At 38.0% G+C, this 21,776-nt stretch overlaps 1 protein-coding gene across 1 annotated transcript in view; it reads right to left on the reverse strand.

Annotated features, from left to right (window-relative positions):
• Window positions 1-21,776, reverse strand: part of babam2 (BRISC and BRCA1 A complex member 2) — an 82,974-nt gene that overhangs the window by 18,941 nt on the left and 42,257 nt on the right. The window contains exon 7 of the mRNA XM_015015317.1: window positions 4,187-4,296. Within this exon, the coding sequence (XP_014870803.1) occupies window positions 4,187-4,296 (110 nt within the window). The remainder of the gene's footprint in view (window positions 1-4,186; window positions 4,297-21,776) is intronic.

Genomic DNA, 21,776 nt, shown 5'->3' on the forward strand with positions numbered 1-21,776 from the left:
AGACATCATAATGTGGCTTGGCTTTATTCCTGCATGTGCGCGACCTGAAATAATTGAGGATTATGTGGGACAGTCAGTAGGTAGGTGACCTTTTGTGCCGTGTAATTAGCTACTGCATGCGGATAAGGTCCTGTTCATGTCATCATAATGAAGAGGAGAATCAGCTTTGTGTGTGTGTGCGTGTGTGCGTGTGTGTGTGTGCGTGTGTGTGTGTGTGTGTGTGTGTGTGTGTGTGTGTGATTGGGAGTCATTTATGTTTTTCTCTTGTACTGAAATGTAAATGTTACATTTCCAAAAAAACAAAACAAAAAAACAAAACAAAAAAAACATGCACACACACACTACATATTTTTAAGTCTAAGCACATGAGAAGATTTTGTAAAACCTTCTAAATTAAATTTATGAAGCAGGAAAAGTGTCGAGATAACAAAGGTGATTTAGAAAAGCTGTACACCTAAACTACTGAATGCAGTTACGTTTTGGAAATGAAACACCTAATAACACTGGAAATGCAGGTGATTACTCTATTAAATAATAGAGTAACCAATGATACCACATCAGTGCCATGCATGAAATGTTACATAATGGGTCTTAATTAAAAGACCCATTACCTTTAAAAGGAAATTTATTTAAATTTTGAAAATAAACTCAAAGATAAAGCACCGCCTGTTGACATCTTCTATAGTTATACATGCTGTAAGGTGAATATAAGGCTAGACTTAGTTTTTCATTGCCACTGTATTTTGCCAAGGACATTCATGTATCTAAAAACATGAATGGGTGAATGTGCTATTACAAGATTTGTTATTTAGACAATAGGTCAGATAGCTTTGTTTCCACTTCAATAATTCATTGTGCTCAGGTGGGTCAATCTTCATCAGTGCAGACAAAACATCTGCATAACATAGCATGGAAATAATAATATTATTAGTTTCACTGCAAAATAAATTCGGAATGCTACTGTATCAAATGTATATGGAGGTGATGCTGGACTATAATTTATTTAAACCTATTTTTAATGAGATCAGAACAAATGTCTCTTTTTAAGGTTAGTTAAAATTACCAAAAGTATTTTTGTTTGTTAAATGTCACAATAGATTATTCATTCATGTCTTCAAAATCAGAAGTTTTACATACAGAATTATTACTAGCTCTACAAAATATGAAGGTGAGCCTAGATGATGCTGTCTTAGGTATAGAAACTTTTGATTGGTCAACTGACACATTTAGGTTAATTGAAAGCACACCTGTGTATGTGTCTTGAGTTCACACACTATCTTGTTTGACATGATTGGAAAGTCAAAAGAAACCAGCCAAGATATCAGGAAGAGAATTTATGGAGCTGCACAAGTCTGGTTCATCCTTGGGAAGAATTTCTAGATGCTTCAAGGAGCTGCATTCCTCTGTTCAAACAATTATACGCAAGTACAGACATGATGGGAATGTCCAATTATCGTACTGCTCAGGAAGGAGACACGTTTTCTGTCTCAGAGATGAATATATATTTTGGTCGAACATGTGTAAATTTACCCAGAGCAAAAGCCAAAGATCATTGAAGATGCTGGATGAAGTTGCTAAGATACTGACATCATCCACAGTGAAACGTCTCTCAGTGAGGAGGAAGCCATTACTTCAGAAGAAACAGGACAAAGATCTTCATCCTAAGGTCTGATGAAACCAAACTGAAACTTTTTGGCCATTCTACTGACTGTTACATTTAGAGGAAAAAGGGGGAAACTTGGAATAACTGGAATAGGGGAGTGGCAGCTTCCTGATGGGAGGCTGTTTGTTATGGGTCTTCCAAATTAATAATGACCTTAGCAAACAGCCAAAGTGGTTACAAGGTGGTTTAAAGTTATGTACAGTATACCATGATTTTATTTATATGTTACAGCATGACTGAAGTCAGTTTAGAAACTCTTCACTGGAATAAATCATTACTTTATAAAAGATAAAAAATTACTAATTCTAGGTATTTAAGAGAGTAAATATTTCACACAAACTGTCTGTTGCAAGTAATGTTGGTCTTTGAGAGTCAGATACTTTCTTCCCTCAGATTCATAAATCTCTACTGAATTATGGACCGATTTTCCTCTACATGTTTGCAAAATACATAATTTAAAAGTGGGAAAGCTGTGTCGGTACAGTAAGAGATGATTTCACTCATGAATCAACCTGTCATCCTGGTTCTGCAGCCATTGATGTTGAGTCTGTGAACTCAAATTAATGAGTTTAATTCTGGCTTCTCTAGTTGTTGCTCTTCCCTCTGCACTTGAGCCCTTAACACTGTAAAGCCACTTCTTCTGTGTACTCTGCCTCCATTAAAAATAAAGAGCTGTTCAATTTTACAAGTGGAATATTAGCTAAATATCCAGCTCAGACTGCTGAATATTGAGCAAAAGAAAAAAAAACAAAACAAAAACACTTTTGGTCTTGATCAAAGCTTTAGAATCGTTGAATTTTTGAAAAATGGACAATGCCTGCTTTTTCTCTGTCATAACGTTTGCAAAGAAGACACATTTTTAAACATTCTTCCTGCAGAAACTTGTTGGTGAAACAGCATCTTGAAGATGCTGTAATGATTATACCCGCGTTTACATGGACCCATTTACTTGCATATAAATGTTCTTGTGGTGACAGTTAAGGGGTAAAAAATTTCCACAAGCAATGAAAGTTTTGGCCTTTGTGCAAAAATACTATGCGAGGTCGAAACCAACCTCTGAACACTCACACAATCACCATGGTGACACTTTCTAGTGGTAATATCATGCTGGGAGGATGCTTTTGTTCAGCAATGAAAATAAATTTGATCAGAGTTGATGGAAAGATGGATGGAGCAAAATATAGGACAAACCTGGAGAAAACCTTTAGAAACCCGGCAGGAAATGGCTCTAAATACAGATAGAATGACAGGGGAAGTCCATATGTCTATCATATAAAACTCCAATAAATCCATTTAAGTTTGGGGTTTTAACTTGACAAAATATGAAAATGCTCAAGGAGTGTGAATAGTTTTGATAGAATTTGGATTACCCAAAAAAATAGAAGACAACTTGGGCTGTTTGTGAAAAATGTAGATTAATCTTGCTACAGACCAATTTCAACCTTTTTCATGCCTGTGTGTTGCACCTGTAGACTTAAGGCTGCAGAATGTAACTTTGATACAAAAAAAAGGTTGTTTTTTTTTTTTTTACATATTTGGAAAGGTTCGACAATGTAAAAAAGATCAAACAAGTGTGGAGAAATAAAAAGGAAGATTAGATGGAAAAGGGAAACTGTGGAGACAAGGATGTAGAAAAGAATGAAAGACAGAGGGACAGACAGAGAGTAAGAAAAAGCAGTGGTGGTGGGAGAAGAAGCATCTTAACCTGGTGTGACAGGGCGTGTGCTTGTAAATAAACATCAGTCTGAGATTATTCCGAGCATGGACGGCCAGACCGCGAGGCCCTGAGGTAAGAGTGGGCCCATACCTGGCTCTCTCTATCAAACACACAAAACACATCTACCCATACAAGGACACTGTGCTGAGAGCAAAGCCAACTGGAATATTGCTGCAAGCATGCAAACATGATAAAACCAGAAAATGGAGGCATATCCCTCATTTGGGACATTAAAACACTTGTTCATGCACGTATAGAAACACAAATCTGTCTTGACTACCACACAAAAGCAATAAAACGAGAACAGACAAATGCACACACAACATGTAGCAAGAGAAAAAAAAATACTTTGGATACACCTGCAGCAGGCAAACAGCTTTTATAAAAGTATTAAACCACCACCTGCAAACACAGACATGTTTTACAACCCAGATGTGTGCAGACATCTAGTCATCCCTGGTTGACACAGACTCTGTGTCATCCATCCACTTTTTCCATTTTCACTTATAGTCTTTAAGAAAAGTGACTAATGAGTTCAGACGGGAGATTATCCTCAGCGACATAATATGATGCAAGATGTTCAACTTGCTCACCGTAGCTTTGATTCTAAAAACCAGAGGGACTGACGAGTGAGAAGCACAGAATGACTTCCTCTCTCCTTACCAGCTTTTGAAGTGAAGAAAACATGTAGCATGATAATCTTAAACCAACTAGATCAGATAGACAACTAAACTGTGATCACAGTTAACAGATAATTCTCAATAGAACTGTATGAAAATAAATGACGGATGGATGAATGTACTTACTGCTCGATGCTTGGCGAGAGGTAGAGTTTTGGGAAGACCTGGGTAGCTTCAGCATCCTCGAAGCTCACTGAGAGAAGAGCCACATCCTCTCCTGGGTCCAGTGCTGTGTCCTTAGGAAAACAAAGAGAGGTCAGTAATGTTATTTGGAGAATTGGAACCAGAACATTACATTTTGGGTTATGAAAACGAGGCCTGGTGAACATAGTGCTGGGCAGCGTTTGACAACGTTGCAAATCAAATCATATCTATTTTGGATTTTGTCTGATTCAAAACGGTTGCACAGATTCATATATAGACATGCAACCCCACTAATTGGTTCAATATCGAACCTAACCACATACTTTTCATAATCGTCAACAAGCTTTTGGTCTAATTCTGCCCAGACATTTGAGAACCTGTCTTGGCAGGATTGGGGAAGCTTGTCCAAACTGGTTGGTTTATTGCCTTGACCAAGTTTTTAAGCACCACCCAGAAAAGGTTTGGTTTGGGATGGTATTCCAGCAGTTTGGTCTGGTTTATCAGGCTAGATGTTGATTTGAGGTTAAGGTGAAGAATTTGAATGTAGTCGTTCTACTTCATTATTTCCCATCTACTTTCTGAACTGCACCGGGAACACAGGCAGAATAACAGCCCCACAGCAGGACACTATCATCACCATGCTGTAAAAATAGTACATTGTTATATTGTAAAGCCACAGTGGCCAAATAACACAGCCTACATGAGGTCAAAAATTCAACCAGAGCAATAACAACGTATCAAAGAAATATGTCCATTGCTAAAGTGCAAAGTATCACCTGGATTTCGTAATTATTGTGTCAACAATAAGCGCATCACACTAGAATCATTACGTTTCCACCAATACTTCTATAAAAGCATGAAAGTATTACAGAACATCTGTATTCTCTCAGATGTGGAGCAAACAAGACTGAAAACGGCCAATTTCATTCCTTTATTAGGTGCCAAGAGTCCTGAGATCTGACAGCTGCTAAAATGCAGGTGACCTATACTTACAGCACCTGAATACATAATTTGCAGAAGCAAGGGGAGGACTGAGGCTGCCACTGTTGCTATGCTGCTTTTCAGCACCATCACCACTTAGCCCAAAAGAAACATACAGTAAACTGGATCCAGCAGTAAAAAACAGGAATACGATGACAAGTGTGCATAGAGTGTGTTCATATGGCCAAAACAAAAAAATGAACAGGAAAGACACCAGTGGAAACATCTGTTTTGCTTCATGCAGCATTAGCTTCAACAGCTGCACTATAAGCCTGAGTTTATGACTGCGAGTACCAATCAAATCGGCTGTAAGATGGATGCAGAAGCCACCCGGAGCTGCTCCCTGTGAACATCATCTGTCTCTCTGAGGTTGTAATTTCTACTTCTGTGATGTTTTTTTTCCTGGAGCATGGCTACTGCTATTAGGGCAATTCCACATCAAGTACTATTCTGGCCTCCCTCTGCCATCAGAGGCTCTGCAGCGTTAATCAAATGTCTTACAGATGGTTTGAACTCATCCATTTGTTATAATCGTTGCTTGCCTTGGTGAGAGGAAATCTAACCACCATACACGATGGACGGAGCCACAATGCAACCAGTTTGCTGTGAAGACTATTAACTAATCACAAGCTTTGGTCTACTGATCCCAACATCTCCTCCTGAACTAGACTGGAAGTAATTTCGTAACAGTTAATTTGATGATTGTTTAATCAAAGAAAAGGATAATTAACCAGATGGGGATAAAATCAATAAGAATAGTTGGAGCCCCAAGTGAAAGAGATGTGGAATGAAAAAATGCATTAATTAGCAGAATGATTATTTGTAGAGAAAAAAAAGGAGAAATATCCAGATATTTAAGCTCTGCTGAGTGCCGTGCAGCCTGCCCCATCACAGCTGATACATTAGCGTCTACAGACAGAAGACGAGGGAGGCCGAGGAAGACGGCATCCAAAAGTGTTGCCTGATGAAATCAGCTCACATCAGTGCAGTGTGCATCAGTAAACAAGAACTGCTCTCTGCCTCACAGCAGCGCTGGGGGCTTCTCTCGCTGACAATATGGGACAGATAGGAACAGGCATGGTAAAGTGTGGCCGGGGTAGGGAGTGGGCTTTGGGAGAACATTGGTTTGCTCCAGTTTGTAGCTGTCATGTCCAGTTTCATCTTCAGAGGTGATTTAATGGATGCTTTCTTTGGACTTAAAGAAAGTAAACAGATGGATAAGAACCAACAGGAAGGTGAGAGGGCCAGGAAACGGGCACAGGACAACTCTGGACGGGAAGCGGCGGGGCTGCCCCTCGATTTGGTCAGACCGAAGGCGCTGATGAAGGGCGAGGCTCTTTGTGGAGTGATTCAGACTTATCTTGTTCCAGAAGACAGCGAAAAGCTGTCACAAGTCACATTGAATCAGCGAAACAAACAAACCAAATCCAAAGGCAGACCCTTAAACTTTAAGCTGATGCCATTCTAAATTAATGTGCTGTCCAGAAAGCTGAACTAAGCAGACAAAAATAGTTGTTCTTGTTCAGTGGAGTCTGACAATACAGAATAAGCTACTTTTACAACTTTTGCTTGTAGGTTTCTTTTTTATTTTGTACAGCACATACCTAAACAGAAAATGAGAAACAACAGCTGAATTTCAGTGGTATATTTTGTATTTTTATTTAGTATTCTGCATTTTTTTAAGCGTAAATACAAACTTTGGGCAAAAGATATGCTCTGTTGAATCCTTATCGACAGATCAACATTATATGTCAATGTTAGTGATGAGGTCCCAAAGGGTTCTGGTTTTGGGCCGGAACATTTCATCCAGAATAAAATCTCCATTGATAAGCAGATCACAGTCAATTATATGTCTCTATGAGGGTCAGTCATGTCAGACTGGTTTCTAATGGCGGAATAAAAACACTTCAGTTCTTGTTTAGTGAAGTCCTAACAATGCAGGACACTTTATGTGACCCTTCAACTTTTGCTTGGAAATGCTGGGAAAGAGCCAGGATTTATAAAAAAAAAAAAAAAAAACCTTTTAGGATACATTTAATCCAGTTAAAATTAAAATGTATAATTAGATTGAAAAATAAATTGAAAAAGTGAGACATTTTGTTGTATAGAGTGGCTAATCTTTGTCAGCTTGTCTACCCGTTTCTTCAATATGTACTTCTGAATAAAGCTCCACTGATAAGCAAATGATTCTCAGCTACATTTATCTAAGAGAGATAAAAACAATCAGCTATCACAAACATGTCTAAGATCTAAAGATGGAATGGATTGCCAGTTATGACACTGCATTCAATCCAAATAAGAGACTTATCAAAAAGTAAGTTTCTTATCAGTATATTTCAGAAATTATGAAATCTTCTGGGCACTTGTCTCTCACAGGCCAGATAAATGAAATCCACAATCTCTAGGTAGCAACTGGTGACCTAAAAATCTGACTGAGAGTTTTACCTGGAACTTTATGAAGGAAGTCCATCTATTTTGTGCAATTCAACATAACTACTGGTAGAGAAACAAACCCACAGCAAGATGTGGCCACTACCATACTTTATAGTTGGCACAGTGCTACACAGTGACACTTGGCCAAAAATCATCACCTTCACTGCTCCATACATGCTGCTCACCTTTGTGACCCAACATTTAAATTTTTTAGGTGCCTTTGACATCTAGCATATGACAATCAAGGAGCCAACGGTACCTAAAAACCTTCTTGTATCACCAGTGCAGTCTTATTTGTTCATAAGTTGTTTTTTTTCAGCCACTTTCAATGTAATATTTTGTTCATCTGATTTTTGAACTTGCAAGTTGTATGAGGAGATGTCAACTGCTTCCAATTGCTACAATCAGACAAGACAGTGCAGCTGTTCAGATGGCAATGCAGGAAACTGGATCCACATGTGTCTTAAAAGATTTTAAAAATCTGACATTACATGCTGTTTCAGGAATCGCTGAAGAATCACAAATAAAAATCACTGAAATATACAAGTTATTGTAGAAACTCAAATGTTTGTTTCTTGGGTTCTTTCTCTACACGTAATGACCCAAGACAGAAAGACTTAAATACCACTTTTAAAGTAAATTAAAGTGTAGGGAAGCAATTCAAATGATTTACTTGACAGTTGGTTTTGGTTACGGAATATACAAAGTGCTGAAAGGATGCTGTTAAATTTTGGTGGTTATTTAGATGTGTTTTAAAACTCTGATGCTTTTCTTCTCTCAAAGCTTAACGGACCCATACAAGAGACGTGTGGAAAAGTAATCCGGATGCTAATGTTGACCTTTCAACCTCCTTGCCTTGAAACCGCTACTCAAACTTGGAAAGAAAAACAGACTCTAATGAAAGGAAAGGACCCCAAATGGCCATTAACGTTTCTCCCCTCATAACAAATTCACTTGAGGATGATCGAGTCAAAAGGGGATGTTAAAAAAAGATTCTGCTGCAAAAGCTACAGGCTGGACTTTAATGAAGAGACTTTATTATTGGTAAGTAATGAGCACTGAAATGGAGGAGTGCATCCTGTACTGCTAATGTTTCGATGTCGAGGCAGTATTTACTACGTACCCTCAAGAAGATGACTCAAGTCTTCAAGGACCGTCTTCAAGGGAGGAATTGAGAAGGACGTACATGGACGCAGAAGACAGAGGAAGCCTCCCAGTCAACCCTCTTCACGTGTCCACCACCCAACATCCTCCTTTAATCTTTAAGCACATGAATGCGCGCGCACACACACACACACACACACACACACACACACACACACACACACACACACACAGGCTCCCTTCCCTCTGCCTGTCCTTGTGCCTTCGATGTCCCGGCCTCTGGCATCTCCTCAGTGTCGTTTGTGACAGGTTGGAAATGTGACAGCTGTCCTTATGCCGGACCAAGTCTGGCCAAAGTCACAACAAACACACACATACAAACACGCTCATCAGCGATCGCTACACATGCAAGGCCTCCTTCTCCAGGGCTCAAACGGAGGAGGTGAGGGCACTTTGTCCGCCTTCTTCGCCCAACTTTAAATGTCATGCCTAGCGTAATGGGGCAGCTTGACTGACAGCAGGGCTGTTGTGTGAGGACATGTCCAGCTTCAAGGCGAGCAGCTTTGAGTGCTGCTGTACATATGCTGGACACTCTTATCCCCGCACAGCTGTCTCATGGCCACAAGAGAATTGTGAAATTACGATAACAGATCATCAACGATGACAAGGTAGAGATAACTACCTAAACAGATCTCTTGCCTTATCAAACAGGAGTAATCAATAAATTTGAAAGAATATTTATATTTTCTTTCTGCTGTTCAAACCTATCTTGTTATATTGACAATGACAATTATTCTAATCTTAATAATTGTGGTTTAATGACAAATATTACTACAGTAGGCAATAGTAGATTTCACAGAAAGACGAGTTAGGAAATAATTTTACAATTCCTACTCCCACAGTGTCAAAATCAGAAAAAAACAATAAGTGAAGAAGAAAAACCGGTGAGGACAATTGTTCTGACGGGAGAAAAAAAAAAAAAAAAACTTGGATATTCAACCACAACTTGAATGGAGAGCACGCATGTAGAGCCATGAATCAAATTTAATTTAATTACAAACCAAGCGCCTAGGACTGGTTCTACACAAAAAGCTTCATCTCAGTGAGAAACTAAAGGGGACAAGGTTGGTCATTAGTATTTTACTGACAGACACACTCCATACTGATGGTATAAACTAATTGAGAAACATATTTATTACAGTTGTGGGTCCTTTGTTTGCAGGGAGGTGTACTCCGTGAATCCCATTAATCCTACTTTCTCCACCTCACCGTAGAGAGCTTGCATAAACATGTAAATGTGGCCTCAGTGTCTGAGGGAAACTAATGCCTTTGTCTGTCTCCAGCAGCCTACCAGCTCATAAACTCATGCTGGTAGATAATTAACCAGGGATCTCTGTGTTGCTGCATAGTTGAAGCCCGTGCCATGGATACATTTTGACATGGGGACAAAAGACCAAAGATTAAGGAGCTCCACCTGGAATCAAATTGGTGGACCAGCACCCAAACACACCTTAACATTACCCAGTCGCTGCTGTCACGAAAGCTTAGTGAAAAGGGTGTGCAGAAAGCCTGAACAAGGTGCATGCGTGCTACTCTCTTTCTGGACAACATACGGTATTATACTACGTGTTGTGGAGTCAGCATTGAGCTAATTCTGCAGGCTATGGCCATATTTAATGTGTTGATGAAGATGTAAAGATTTTTCTCCCTTTAAAAGCAAAATTAGAGTTACTAGACATGTTTTAGAGGTCAGTCTGAGCCTGAACCTGGCCCTGCCCCTCCCCACACACTATGCTCCCCATGTCCCACTAGGTTGGCGCTGCCCCTTTCTCTTAGCATGTCAACTAAGTTGACAATTTACAGGACAGTGTTTATTCCTTAAAGGTGTTGCCATTAATATGCATTTACCCTATGGGCAGTACAACTCGTGCCCACTTCTTCCTGTATCCTGTTAGTTTGCCGTCACAGGTCCCTCCACATGGTAACTGAGAGCTGGGACTCCTTTAAGTTACTTCTTACAGAGCATCTTTCAGGTCAAACACATTTTGAACTCTTTGTATTGTAACATAACTGAAATAGACATTTTGCAACAAAAATGGCTCATATTTTAAAATAAAAGGTGCTAATATTGCCCTGCTTACTGCTTTTCCTAAAAATACCTCCCCTAGCAGAACAGCCGGAAGTGACCAGAAGTGACATAACTGGAGTGGACCGTTCCGGACTGTGCAGATAAAAACATTGAACCAGGAGGAGGTGACAGATCGTGAATATCAAATCAACAACAGATTTATAATAGGATGAAATTAACAGAATCCTTATTGGTATTACAGCCATCAAATCATTGTAATTAAGAAACAGCTTTTTCCACGTTTCTTCTGATTTATCTTTGGTTATGAGCTCCAAACCTTTGAGGTTCTTGTCATCACCCTACTCTTTATTTCCCTTCACAGATTCAAGTCAGGACTGTATGGGACATTCCAGATTGTTAATATAACTTTCAATCTTAACTTCCATTTGTATTAAGTTATTTAATTATGGGCTTTTATTGTACTGTAAAATATAACAACATTTCAAATATTGTTAGCAGTAAAATCTTGGTTTGTACAGCCACATAACACCAATAGTTCAACTTTAAAAACATAAAAAAACAAACAAAAAAAAAACAACACAAAAAAAAAAACCCAAACAAGCTCTCCAGTCCTTAGTATGTAAATTCAAAAAACAGGTATGAGGTATGAACAAACTATTTAAATAATGATCACAATCCTTATATTTTAAAGACACAATTTTACGTAATTTTCAACATAATTTCACACCTGTGGTCATTTACATTCACTTTTTAACCTGTCTGTCACTAGAGGACCCAAATTTGGGTCCTCTAGTGACAGAAGTGTCAAACTCCTGTCCTCAAGGGCCTCTGTCCTGCAACTTTTAGATGTGCCTCTGCTGCACCACACCTGAAAAGAATAATTAGGTCATTAGCAAGGCTCAAGAGAACCGATCTACACAGGGAGGAGGTAATTAAGCCATTTCATTCCACTGTTTTTTACCTGTGGCACATCTAAACACTGCAGGACAGCGGCCCTTGAGGACTGGAGCTTGACACCCCTGTCATTGTGAATGACAACCTGAGACCAACAGGTTAAGTGTAAATAAGTGCCGATGCATGTCTTTCTGCAAATGCTCGTACTTATTATGACCTTTTTGGTGAGTCAGTCCAATCTAATTTCAAAATTTTAGAAACCTGTAGTAGCAGGGAAGAGGTTAAAAGTGCAATCTCTTGCAAAAGCATTAACCAATGAGTTCTCCACCCTAAACGCCCACGAGTTTTGCATTCACTTCATGGAGATATGACTGACCTCTGTCACGAAGTCACAAGCACTCTCCTCCCTGTAGATTTCAAGCCATCTAATACAGTAGGATCAAAATGGTATAGCTCATATCTGAGTAGAAATACTGTGTAATGTGATAACTGAACTGGAGGTCAGTCATGCAAAGAGTGCACATAGGAAAATATGCTCCACTGTGCCATGTTTCTCATGTTTCACAGTCAAAATCGGCTTCATTTAAACTCTGGTACCGACACAATTAGGCGAGCTGGTGAAATTTTCCTGTAACACACGTCATAAGTGTGACTGGGGCCAAGTGTAAATGATAGCGTGTCACTGCAATGATCTGGCCCGCGCTGCACAGCTTGTGCTAAGAGTGTGATAGTGGGGCTCAAAGCCACAAGGGTGACTCAAAGTATGTGACATTGCATGTGTAAAATTAACTAATGCATATGGTATGTTCATGCTGATGACATAATACAGAGTGAGCCATCAGTCGACTGCCTCCTGATTTATACATCATGGTTCCAAGATGATGCCAAACATCTTAAAATGTATTTTTCATACATTTGCTGTACTGTGGAGCAAATGATTCAACTATCACACTTGTTTCTTTGCTGTAGTATTTCTGAGGCTGATGTTAGAGACTACATTAGGTTGAAAAGTGCATGTTCAAAGCTGTTTTTATTCATCCCACTTACTAGTAATGAACTAATCCAAGCCTAACTGGGATGCAGTGTTGGTTTTAAACAACCAGGGTTTGAGCTACTGCAAAAATTGGAGACATTCAAAGTACGGTAGTTAGAGACAGATTATGACTCCATGGGTTAGGCTTTGGCTGGGCTCCTAGGATTTAGGTTACTTTTCCCCCACAGTTGGGTTTAAAATGGACTCACAAAAGGAGCCTTATGATGCAAGATTGTTTTTGCTCTCTGGGTGATGTATCTTATTAGTGCTTTGTAAAAACGTTTCCTTGACCAGTAAAATAGCTGAGCAATCCCTCAAAGCCGAAGGTGAATCTTGGTCTCAAGCAGTAGAAAATTAAAACATAAGTCACAGTGGCATCTTTTCCTATTTTTTTGCTTCCACATAGCCAGAAACTGTACATGTGTTAATATTTTTTAATAAAAAAAGCTATCTATGTTGGGGATTGAAAATTCATGATTTATTTTCTTTTTGTTAATCATTAAGGAGAGGAAATAATGTATAAATCCATGAAGAATAAGAGTCCATTTATAGCCAGGCTAACATTAACTGAATTAAACACCATGTGTTTGCTGTTCTAGTGGGAGCAAAGATGTGGAGAAAAATAACCTGACGTGTGCACACTGCAATCTTTATGCCCGTGTATTTATAAGTGTTATCGTGTTTATCATTTGCAAGTTAAGTCAACTTCTCCAGAGCGAGACCAGTGAGGGTAATGGTATATATACTTTTTAAGTGCCTGGTTTGCCAGTAACCACTCAAGCCCAAAATCAGCCACCTGTTGGGTAATCGGTACATTCCCACTTCTGCAAAAAACATCATAACTGCTGTATTTTGCCTGAAAGACCTATTTTAAAATGGACTGCAATTATATTACCCAGAAACAATTTGATGTGCAGTCTGGATGACATACCATCTGCTGAAGCAGACACATTCAAAGGGTTTCTTCAATAATGTCTCCTTTCAGGTGAAATTATGTAAACAACGTCTCCATATAGTAAGCTTTCAGACAACATGAAGGTTGATCCAAAATCAGTTAACTGTTCAGTGCAATAAATCCATGTCAAAGTTGCTTGTAGCTTGAGTTTGGTCCACATGCTAAGATACTCATGCCGATTTTTGACTTGATTTTCTTTCATATTGTTTTTTTTTTTTTTTTTTTTTCCCATTGAAGACATCTCAATGACCACAAACTATTGCCATTGCTTCTTCTTCGTCGGCCATGTTATCTTACTCTGAGCTCATGTTTAATCTTGTGAGGTTTTGCAAGGTTTCCAATCTGACATCTAAATGTTTGTGAGTGAAATCTGTCCGTGCATGGTGTGTTGTCTTTGCCATGCAGCTGGATATCACAGGTTATAGTACCAGTATTTTTATTGTTTATTATTATATTATTGAACTACTAAATCTAAATTAGTACGTTTTTTTTTTTTTTTTTTGCATGAGACGACTGAAAGTATCACATGAAAAAAAATGAGTACAATATGAAAATTCAAACCTGCGTGGCCTGCACAACTAAGATTAAAACAGTCATTATCCACATATAGAAAATACATAAAACTGCCTCCCATAATTATTTCAAGAGTAGTTGGTACCTTTATCTGTGAAAATCAGTAGAATATCTTGTTGAGGCAGGACTTAAAAATTCCACAGATGCTCTCCCTACAATCGAACTGAGCTCGAGCTATTTTGCAAAAAAAAAAAAAAAAAAGGCATAAATGTCAGGGTCTTAATGAACTGAACTTAAAGAAAACGCTTTAATACTGTAAAGTCATTTTTGCAATATAAACAGATTTGTAGGCCTTAGATGATCAAGAAATACTGGTAAAGTTGCCAATTGTTAAATAAGCTCTTCAGTTTATGAAAAGGATTACCACAATTATGAGTCACTTCAGAAGTTATGTTGATTTCTAGACATTTCTGCAAAGGAGCAAATACATGCATATTGCATCTAAACAACAACAACAACAACAATAACAATATTAGCAACAACACCTTAATAGCTTAATGACTTTATCCCTGATTTTATTTTCCACTCATTGTAAACTGGTCAAACAATCAGAAGATAAACTGTAGATGATCAGAAGGAATAAAACATACACTTATTAAAGGAAAAAAGAAACATATAGATAGCACACAACTTGTTCGAGAGCGCGGGCGGAAAGTAGGCCATATGGAAGTAATTCCACGGAGAAGTGTGCGGGGGGTGTGGGGTGGGCTGAGGTTTGGAGAAGGAGGTGGGGGTGTGCTTGGGCTATACTCCTGAGACGGTAAAGCAGGAAACTTCTAATGCTCGGCTGGGGGTACAGGCAGGTGGGTGGGAATCTTCATTTAGAGATGCAGTGTGGGTGGTTATGGGAAGCGGGGGTGGGCGTTGGGGTTGTGGGTTGAAGATTTGCAGAGGGAGACGGGAGACGAACATGACCTTTGGTTTGCAGGAGTCAAACTGGGGTCACTGGAGCATCGGGGAATGGATTTGAGTTTGGTGATCTCTAATAACCCCTCCTAAGGCGGCGGTTTCTCTCTAACAGCCTCGCTCATATGAGGATGCTGAGGTGCTCTCCATCATCTCCCTAAAGGAGATTGTTCTCCCCTTTACTCAAAAAAAGAGGTAATGGAAGCTTTTAATGCTGCACATGTTGAAAGGCATGAGCGTTTGATCATTTCCTGATATAGAAAACAGGCACTTTATTTTTATCTGCGAACAGGGAGGTAAAGAACATCGATAATACGGTGGGTTTTTAACAAGCACACACTGAACTCTATAAAACACTTTCAAATTAAAACAGCCTCTTTATTGTGAGTCCTCAAAACCACCAAAAAAAAAAAAAAAAAAAAAAAAAGGGAGAAAAAAAGCTACGCAATCCAACCAACGTATCGCCTGCGGTGTCATCATCATCAAGGTGAGAGCAACTGAGAAAACATGTGCCCCGAATGCATGACATCATTGTGCAACATATGACTCAGATACAGTGAGGAAACTGTTCATCAGGTGCAAACAATTATCAATTCATCACCGTCAGAGCTGTTCTGTGGCATTAGTCACCGCATATGCTCCCACACCTAGCTACGATATGATAGAGCAAGACTTCATAGGCCAAACGTGTCATCGGCGGGATGAGAGTGTGCCGAGGTAGTGAATGATGAATTCTCACTTCTGATGAGAAATCTGTAGTCAGGTTCAGGGATGCATAGCAAAAGGAAATTGGTAGCGCGCAATGGGGAAAGCAAAGCAAAAACGTTTCTGTTCTATTGAAGTACCTAATTTTTTGCTCAATGATTTTGCACATTATAAGGAAAACAAAACACAGTCATTCACTATAAAACATCGCAATTGATGTACCTGCTCTGGCTTGAATTTTTGGGGGAATAAACTTCCCTAATGAAAAACATTCTTTTCAACATATCAGTTTCATATGGAGAAGCAATACTGTTAAAAATAAGGTTAGAATCAAAAATAAATCTGTTAAGAATATATTTATTCTGTTGCACCATTAGGAGCAAAAATAAATGTCTGATCAAAATATGAAACATAAATTATTATTAACATTTTTTAGATGTTATAGTTTATCTCTGCTCCATTTTCTTTATGAAGACCTCTTTGTTTTTACAAAAGTAAATTTATTATTTTCTGCAGCCCTTTTATTTTCATATTTTTCCCTCACTAATACATATATATTTACACATTTTTTACTAAACATATTTTTCTAGATACGTTTTTTTTGTCCTTTTAGTCTAGATATTTTCCCCACCAGCAGAGTTCCTTGAGCTCATTTATTCCTATCTTTTCGTATCTTTACATCGATTTCTAAGACTATTCCTATATAGAGTGGGCACTCTACATTTAGACTACACACCACCCCTCATCTTTCTTTTTTTTTACTTTCTAAATATATGCAGCTATATATTTGTAAAAAATAAAGTCTAAATAAATATGTCTAATAATATTCACCATAATAATATATTTTTTTTAAAGTAAACTGTTATTCAAGGAAGGTTTCTGTCCTGATTAACAATTAAGTCTCTATAACTGTCAGCCCGATATGTTGCTTTAATATTTCTCATAGCATTTTAAAATTAAATTAATTAATTTGAAATTAAAGCCCCATAAACAGGAAAGTTATCTAAATCAAAGGCTTATTTGATTGAGGTATGACCCTAAATAAAAAATAACCCCAAATCAAATGAACCTTGGAAAAATTTTATTTTTTTTCAAGGTGATTGTTGCATAAATTAAGAATAAACAATTCACACATATCACTTACACGTACTGTTGACATATTTGGTAAATGTTTTAGACCCATCTTACCGGGATCATCCTGCAATACTTGAAACAATTAATTTTCTTGTGTCATATTTTCTCATCAGTAGAGTGAGACTCTATCTAATAATCTGAGTGGGCTGTAAAGCATAGATATAAGTCAGACAATTTTAGCCACTGACAGTGACAGAAGTTTGTCAATAGGCTCAAATATCAGACTGAAAAACTTTCCAGGGTTCAATCAGACTTGGGTAGCCAACCTTTCAGCTCCACTGAAAAACAAAATCACTTAACTCTGAATGTGCTTTTGGTTTCTTTAGGCCTGTTTTTACAGGTCACCTTTGTTTTGACTTGACACAGCAAATTCCCTTTCTAGTCCCCAACCAACAGTTTTTGTTTTGACAAAAGAAACTGCTGGTAACAACCCTCCAGCCCTTTTATTTCCATATTTCTTCACTCGCTAACCTATTACACATTTATATGTCCCACTTCCTACTGATAAGGTTTTCTGAAGAAAAAAAAAAAAAAAAACCTAAACTTTAGAAAGTTTAAGTTCAGTTGAAAAATAAAACCAAATATTTCTCTACTTGTAAGTTGTTTAGTGTTTTTCCTTTTTAAGTGGGAGATGACAACAGGTCTTCTTTCAAACTGTTCCAGCCCAGAGCTGCATTTCTGGGTAATGAGGCATCCTTTACGATTTGAAGGAAATCCAGACATGGTTTGTTTAGAGGAAACATAAGCTCAGGCAGTGTATGAACATAACCTTGCAGGAATATTTCATGTTGGACCTGATTTTCCTGCTTTTGCCCAACAGAACGCTGAATGAGATGCATATCAAACCACGCCGTCCACATACCTTCACACCTCCCACTTCCTACTGATAAGGTTTTCTGAAAAAAGAAAACTGAAACCTTAGAAAGTTTAAGTTCAGCTGCCGAGAAACAAAACTAAATATTTCTCTACTTGTAGGTCGCTTAGTGATTTTCCTGCAAGTGGAAGTTGACAACTATCCATCCATTGAAAATCTAAAACTGAAACAGAGTGCTTAAGGAGTTTACCAGTAATAAATCTGTCATAACTTCAAATATTTACATTGGGCTCTGTGGGTGTTTCAGGGCGTGGGCACCATCAGCCACAAACTGATATTTGCAGGAATGCGGATCATAAGCTTTCTGCTTTTCCACGGCTGTTTTTTTATTTTTTTATTTTTAAGTTTTAGGTGCTGGTTGCAGCCCATTCAGCTGTCCTCATGCACAGTCACATCTATTCCAGGTAATACACAGTAATTCATGATGACCTCAATTTCCTCATGACCTCAGTACCCTGCTCTATTTATATAGCAATGAAGAATTATGAGAGTGTAAAAACTGTTTACTTATAGTGACTTATCTGAAATCTCAACCTGAAATCTCTTGTCAGTGTTACCAGCAGAGGACCGGAGGTTCTACACAACGTTGCTCTCACTTTACGTTTTTGTCTTGGGTGCAGGTCCAGTGCTGCCAGTAATCACTAAACCCACACAGCCACGCTAAGTTTTAAACACCTACAAGTGGCAAAAACATGTTTGGAAGATTCAGGGAAAAAAAAAAGAAAAAAGAAAATCCTCTTTCCATCAAGAAAGCTGAATGAAAACAATGCATTGCAAATAAATCTCGCTCTGCAATTTGATGAGAATTATGAGTCAACGTTTCTCCACCAGTCTTAAAACACTTAAGATAGAAAAATGGAGAACACAAAAACCTGAATCAAACCATAATGTGCTCTTAAAATTTGAGGAAACACAAAATAACTGCGACTGACTTAAGACCTGTGAGACAGGATACCAGTGGATAATGGTTTTCAAAGTTGAAATCTAAAAAGTGTGGAGTGCACTTGAATTTAGCCCCATTACTCAGATACACCTAAACAAAATTCAAAATTGAGTCCAATGAAACAAAATTTTCATCTTTGTTTCATTACTTATGAAACAAAAATTAGGTGACTAATTACTAATTAGTCACCCTATTAGCAAATAGAAAACAAATACCATAAACAAACTTTTCCCAACTATGAGAAATGGATAAATAGTAGATAAGCACAAAGGGAAATCCTGGAAAAAAAACCTAGATGCTGTGTAAGATTTGAGACCAGAATGAAATTCCATCTTTCTGTAAGGCGGTGAACCTAACCGTGCCATCAGAGTTACAATTGGTTTAGATTAAAACATAATTCAGGTGTTCAAATGACCTTGACCTATATGTATTTGAAAATACGACTTTAAAATTGTTGTATATTCAAGAAAGAAAGGGTAGAAAATTAAGGCTCTAAAAGCTTAAAGACAGTGTAGACATATCCAAAAAAATAATGCAGGCAGTGGGTTGAATATATATATGCATATCCCACATTTTTTATACTTTTATTTCTAAAGGATTTTGAAAACTATCAATAATTTTCCTTCCAGTTCACATTGATGAACTACTTTGTGTTGTTCCATCACTGAAAGTCCCAATAAAATATGTCAAAGCTTGTGATTGTTAGGTTCCAAGTACGTTTGCAACGGGCTATTTATAAAAAGTGCCGTTTTCCAAAGCAACAGGTGCTTTTTCAAAGATGCCACAGTGTTTGCTCGCACGCACAAATGATTAAAAACATAATTCTGCCCTTGATGCTGAGCTGAAAACATCACTTTCTTACACGCGACTACACAGGTGCCCTTTGATTTCAGCTCTTTGGACACTGCATGGCTGCTCTCTACTTTTCCTTTGTCACAGCCTGAAACAAAAGTAAGATGAAAGGATTTTATCATTAACAGAAGCAGTTTAATCCAGACTCCCTTTAGCGTTTTCATTGTGAGACAATTTCTCAAAGCAGAACAAAGCCAGATGTTACCGCACCTGGCAGTGATCACAGCAGGCTCCCCAGGTCTGCAGGGCTCGTGAAGGAGACAAGTCAGATGCAGAACTGGACCTCCAACAACGCTGGTTGGCAGATCAGTCAATTAAAATAATAAACAATGACTTTAAGTAGTTTCAGTGTCCTTCTCTGCGATCATGGCATACAAACTTCAACATGTGTTCAGGTTTTATGATCCAAAAGTGGAGAGAATTCCTTAAAACAAAGAGTTTTAAAGCTTAAACCCAGGACTTTCATGCAACTAGAAATATTCTCTGCTTTTCTTTAAGTGACACGTAGAATGGATTTCTCTCTATTTACTTATTAGCTGAAGTTCATCTCTTAGTGGTGGGTTCTCTAAATAGCCTAACCGATACTGCACATGGATTTACACAAAGAAGCGATTCTTTCAGAATACCACTGTGGAGATCATAACACCGAGAATCTGCAGCAATTATTTTAAGCAAAATTGTTAAAAACCAACAAGGGAAGGTTAAAACATTCTGCAACGGAGCTGGAGCTGAGATAGCTGATGTGCAGAACTGCTGCATCACCTGCCAAGAATGTCTGCCAGAAAGAGACTTATGATCTACCAGTTAGCATCAATGTGCCTGCAGCTGTCTTCCAGCATAAACCATCACCATCATACCACTCAATTTAAGTCTCAAGAGGCAAATATATCCATTCACCCTTTACCCACAAAGAGAGAAGCTGTCCGATTTACTGTTTCTATACATACATTAAAATAAAATATGCATGCACAACTACCATATAAGTCATATAATGCTAAAATTTAAAGCAATTATGTTGTCAGCTAAAACCGTGTAGATAGTGATTAAAGACCACAGCTAAACTTATTGTTGCATCATGTAACTGCTGCTTCATTATTTCCTGTACTGTACTTTGGTTTTGTGGGTGTTTAAAGTGCTCCATAAATAAACTTGGTATGGTATAGCTGGATTTGCCATGTTGGCAAAAATCTTAAACTTACAGCAGTTCCTGTGTGCTTGCAGTGCTGCTGTGTGAAAAGGTTTGCCCACTTTTTGAGATTAAAGATTAAAGCAACTCAGTCTGTAATGATGAGGATATTTTTTTGGCATTACCATTAATGCAGCCCTAACAGCTACTTCTACTATGACTATAGAAGACATGTATTGGAGTTATTTTAAATAAACACAGACCAACATAGTATTATTTCTTAAACCTCAAAGAGTCAGAGGAACAACACTTTCCAAAAGGGGAAGTAAACGTTTAATGTGTTTCATGGTCCTCTAACGATGTTCAATTTTAATAATGAAAAAAAAAAAAAATAAATTGGAATTTATTAAAGCCAACCAGTTCTTGTGAGTACCGTCTTTCTTGGGAGTGTAGGTGTTCGTCATATAAATATGTTGCCAAGCGTTTCAGCCCAACCTGTTAACAGATCTGTGGCAAATATCAGAGTTTGGGAGGAATTTTGCAGGCTGGGATGTGAAGGTATACAAATTCATCTGGACAAATATTTTTAATTTGGATTTGAAACACCAAGAGAAGTCCTTCCTCTTCTCACTGACATCAGGGTGAGGAATGATGATCCTCGTGTTTTGCAACTGCACAAAGTCTCTTGCAACAGATACTTTTCTGTTTGCTGTGTCAGCAATCTGCAGAGAGTAATGTGCATTTCCTGCCATCAGTTTGGACAAAAAGCTGCTAACCATATTTGGCGATATTTTGTAATAATTCCAATTGGAAACCAACTATTTGACATTATCTCCAGGCAAAATTGTTAATCACAAATCTGCAATAAAGAAATAATTTCTTGAGAAAAAAAAAAAAAAAAAAAAAAAAAAAAAATAAATATATAATATTATTTTTTTTTTTTTTTTTTTTTTTTTCCCCCCCTCACCTT

This window comes from Poecilia latipinna, unplaced genomic scaffold (assembly GCF_001443285.1).
Source record: "Poecilia latipinna isolate Pla-1442-1.1 unplaced genomic scaffold, P_latipinna-1.0 Scaffold1901, whole genome shotgun sequence".
NCBI classification, from domain to species: Eukaryota; Metazoa; Chordata; class Actinopteri; order Cyprinodontiformes; family Poeciliidae; genus Poecilia; species Poecilia latipinna.